The sequence below is a fragment of the Lactuca serriola genome, chromosome 1 (genome assembly GCF_051521515.1).
Source record: "Lactuca serriola cultivar US96UC23 chromosome 1, Lser_US96UC23_V15, whole genome shotgun sequence".
NCBI classification, from domain to species: Eukaryota; Viridiplantae; Streptophyta; class Magnoliopsida; order Asterales; family Asteraceae; genus Lactuca; species Lactuca serriola.
The window spans coordinates 83343506-83347792 of NC_136408.1; the positions used below are offsets into that span (position 1 = coordinate 83343506).

The 4287-nt window shown below is 40.9% G+C and overlaps 1 protein-coding gene across 1 annotated transcript; it reads right to left on the reverse strand.

The window, feature by feature from the left end:
* Positions 1 to 2927: 2927 nt before the first annotated feature.
* LOC145057855 (uncharacterized) lies at positions 2928 to 3860 on the reverse strand. The gene has a single exon (XM_079005769.1). The coding sequence runs from the start codon at positions 3858 to 3860 to the stop codon at positions 2928 to 2930; it is 933 nt and encodes a 310-aa protein (XP_078861895.1).
* Positions 3861 to 4287: the final 427 nt, after the last annotated feature.

A 4287-nucleotide genomic window follows, 5' to 3' on the forward strand; every position in this document is an offset into this window, starting at 1 on the left:
CATAAATAAGTTTGAAACGAGAATGGTATAAGAGTACCTTTTGACCGGTAGTAAATACCTTTCGCGAGATCATCTTATCGTGAAACGCTTTCGTCTTTTCCTTATAGATTGCCTCGTTCTCGTAAGCATCATTCCTGATTTCTTCTAACTCTTGAATATCCAATCTTCTTTTCTTACCAGCCTCATCCATGCTCATATTTAGATTCTTGACAGCCCAGTATGGTCGATGCTCCAATTCAACCAGTAATCGACAAGGTTTGCCAAAAACTATTCGATATGGTGACATACCGATAGAAGTCTTGTATGCTGTCCGGTGAGCCCATAATGCATCGTCCAAATGAATACTCCAATCTTTCTTGACCGGATTGATGGTTTTCTCTATAATGCCCTTGATTTGTCTGTTTGAAGCTTCATCTAGTCCATTGGTTTGCGGGTGATATGCTGTGGATACCCGATGTGTGACACCATATTTCTTGAGGACAGCTTCGAGGGTGCGGTTGCAGAAATGCGTACCCCGATCACTAATAATGGCTTTTGGTGTCCCAAACCTAGCAAATATATTTGTCTTGACAAAATCAACCACGACCTTAGCATCGTCGGTTCGTGTAGCTTTTGCCTCGACCCACTTGGACACGTAATCCACAGCAAGTAAGATATACACAAACCCGAAAGAAGGCGGAAACAGACCCATGAAATCTATACCCCAAACGTCAAAGATTTCACATATTAAGATTGGAGTAAGTGGCATCTGATTACGAGATGTCAAAGACCCAGTCATTTGACATCTTTCACAGGTTTTGCAAAATAAGAAAGAGTCACGAAAAATATGAGGCCAATAAAGACCGCTGTCCAAAACCTTGCGTGCGGTTCGTTGCAGACCATAATGCCCTCCAAAAGCTTCTGAATGGCAGAAATTCAGGATTGACTTGACTTCATCTTGAGGTACGTATCTTCTAATCACCTGATCAGCACATAGATTCCATAGATACGGCTCGTCCCAAACATATCTTTTCGCCTCCTTCTTGATTTTATCTTTCTGGGCTCGGGTGAGATCTGAAGGGAGTTCTCTGGAGACCAAATAGTTTACAATATCAGCAAACCAAGGAGGGTTCTAAACAGCGAATAGATGCTCGTCAGGAAATGTTTCGCGGATCGGTGCTGGGTCTTTAGGTGGGGTGAGTCGGCTCAAGTGATCAGCTACCAAATTTTCTTTCTCACTTTTGTCCCTAATCTCTATATCAAATTCCTGTAGCAGCAAAATCCATCAAATCAACCTTGGCTTTGAGTCCTTTTTGGCAAGAAGGTAACGAATGGCTGCGTGATCCGAAAAAATTATGACTTTTGTGCCCAATAAATACTGTCTGAATTTTTCCAATGCAAAAACAATTGACATCAACTCTTTTTCAATGGTGGAGTAGTTTGCTTGCGTGCTGTCCAAAGTCTTTGATGCATAATATATAACGTGGGGGACCCGGTCTTTTCTCTGTCCTAGAACAGCTCCAACAGTAGTGTTACTGGCATCACACATTATCTCGAATGGTAAACTCCAATCTGGAGGCTGAATGATGGGAGCAGAAGTAAGAAGATTTTTCAGCACATCAAAAGCTTTCTTGTAATCTTCATTGAATTCGAACTCAGCATCTTTCTGCAACAACTGGCACATGGGAACTGATATCTTTGAAAAGTCTTTTATAAATCTCCTATAAAACCCTGCATGGCCAAGAAAGGAACGCACTTCCCGAACATTCTTCGGGTAGGGTAAGTTCTTTATACCATTGATTTTTTGCTTTATCGACTTCCAAACCTCTTTTTGAAACAATATGTCCTAGAATCAGACCTTGGTCAACCATAAAGTGACATTTTTCAAAATTTAAGACCATGTCTGTTTCTATACATCTTTGTAAAATTTTTGTGAGGTTTTTTAGACAAATATCAAATGAATCTCCATGGACGGTAAAATCATCCATGAAGACTTCTATGGTGTTTTCGACATACACAGAAAATATACAAACCATACACCTTTGAAAGGTGGCAGGTGCGTTGCAGAGTCCAAATGGCATACGCCTGTACGCAAATGTCCCGAAAGGGCAGGTGAAGGTCGTTTTCTCCTGGTCTTCTGGAGAAACTGGAATTTGATGGAAACCTGAAAATCCATCTAAGCAGCAGTAATGGGATTTTCCAGCAAGTCTTTCTAACATCTGATCTATGAATGGGAGAGGAAAATGATCTTTCCGGGTGGCTGCGTTTAATTTTCTGTAGTCAATACAAACGCGCCATCCGTTTTGAACCCGAGTCGGAACCAACTCTCCTTCTTTGTTCTCTACCACTGTCACTCCAGCTTTCTTAGGAACAACTTGAACTGGGCTGACCCACTTGCTGTCAGAAATTGGGTATATCCTCCCAGCATCCAGTAACTTCATAACTTCTTTTTTAACGACCTCCATCATTGGTGGGTTTAATCTGCGTTGGGCTTCTCGCGATGGTTTATAATCCTCTTCCATCAGAATTTTGTCCATGCATAGAGATGGGTTGAGTCCTTTGATTTCTGCAATAGTCCACCCAATTGCGCTTTTATAATCCTTCAGAATTCTGATCAGCTCTAACTCTTCTTTTTCTGACAGCTTGTTGGATATGATAACTGGTAAAGTTTCTTTTTCTCCAAGATATGCATATTTCAGATGTTCTGGAAGTGTCTTCAGCTCCAAGATGGGGGCTTGCACTACAGAAGGGAAAAGCTTGGAGTTAGAAATTGGTAATTTAAGAGTTTGGGTACCATACCTCAACTTTCTCTGCTGGTCCATATGAGCTGCCATTTCTTGAACCTCTCTATCAACCACATAATTTTCTGATATAACCTGGGCTGCATTAATAGACAAGTTTCTGTGGAGCACTAGTGCTAGTGACTCACGGTTAGCAATCTCAAAATATTATGCAGTTAGTGGTTCAATTACATCAATAAAATTAAGGGCTGAAACATCATTAGGATAGCGCATGGCATCATAAATATTGAAGTTGATAACTTCACCATCAAATTCCATTGAAAGGGTACCATCATAAACATCTATTTTGGTTCTGGCAGTTTTTAGAAATGGTCTCCCCAAAAGAATGGAACCTGATTTTGGTGAGTCGTCATCTCCCATATCCAAAACATAGAAATCAGCTGGGAATATGAGTTCATTCACTTGAACCAAAACGTCTTCCAACACACCTTTTGGGTGCACCAGAGAATGATCGACTAACTGAATGATGATTCCTGTTCTTTTTAAAGGCCCTACCCCTATTGTTTTAAAAAGTGAGTATGGCAACACATTTATAGAAGCTCCTAAGTCCAACATAGCTCGCGGGACTGAAAGGTTCCCCAACTTGCAAGGAACAGTAAATACTCCCGGATCCTTACACTTTGGGGGTAACCTTTTTTGTAAAACAGCTGAAACGTTCTCACTTACTTTGACTGTTTCGTTGCCTTTTAATTTTCTTTTTGAAGTACACAACTCTTTTAAAAATTTAGCATATCGGGGTAGTTGTTTAATTGCATCTAGGAGGGGAATATTTACCTCAACCTTTCTGAAGAAATCCATAATCTCTTTATCTTCCTTTTCTTTTTTCGTGTTTTTCAGTCTTGAGGGAAAAGGAGGAGGGGTGATTTTCACTTCAACTTTAGCAGGTCTATCCTTTTTCTGCACCTCTTCAGTTGTCTCAGATTCTTGCTCAACCACGATCTCTTCTTCCTCATCTTCTTTCTGATATGGTCCTTTGTAATTTTTACCACTTCTGAGGGTGACAGCACAAGCATTGTGCTTCGGGTTCTTCTCAGTCTGAGATGGGAATTTTCCTTGTGTTTGTGCTTCTAGTTTGCTCATGGAGTTCGTGAGTTGTGATACTTGCTGCTCCAGATTTTTGATACTGGACTTTGTTTCATTCTGGAAAGCTTGGGTACTGGTAGCAAGACTTTTAACTATGTCTTCCAAAGACATGCAGTTCCAAAGACATGCTGGAACTGCTAGCTTGTGGCTGAACAGGTGGTTGATGGAAATTGCTATTTTGCTGATTCTGCTGAAAAGATTGTTGGAATCCAGGTGGAGCTTGGTATTGGTTTCTTTGCTGAAAGTTTTGTTGAGATCTTGGCTGGAAATTGTTATTTTGAGGCCCTCCCCAAGCTTGGTTATTGCGATGTTGATCAAATGGCATTTGCTGAAATCCTCCCATAGCCTGCACAACTTTCGTATCTTCTTGAAGTAATGGGCACATATCAGTTGGGTGCCCGGTTTTGCAGCAAATCCCACAAGG

Excerpts from the sequence above, each read along its gene's own strand:
- LOC145057855 (XM_079005769.1), bottom strand. The coding sequence starts at position 3,860 with ATGAGCAAACTAGAAGCACAAACACAAGGAAAATTCCCATCTCAGACT.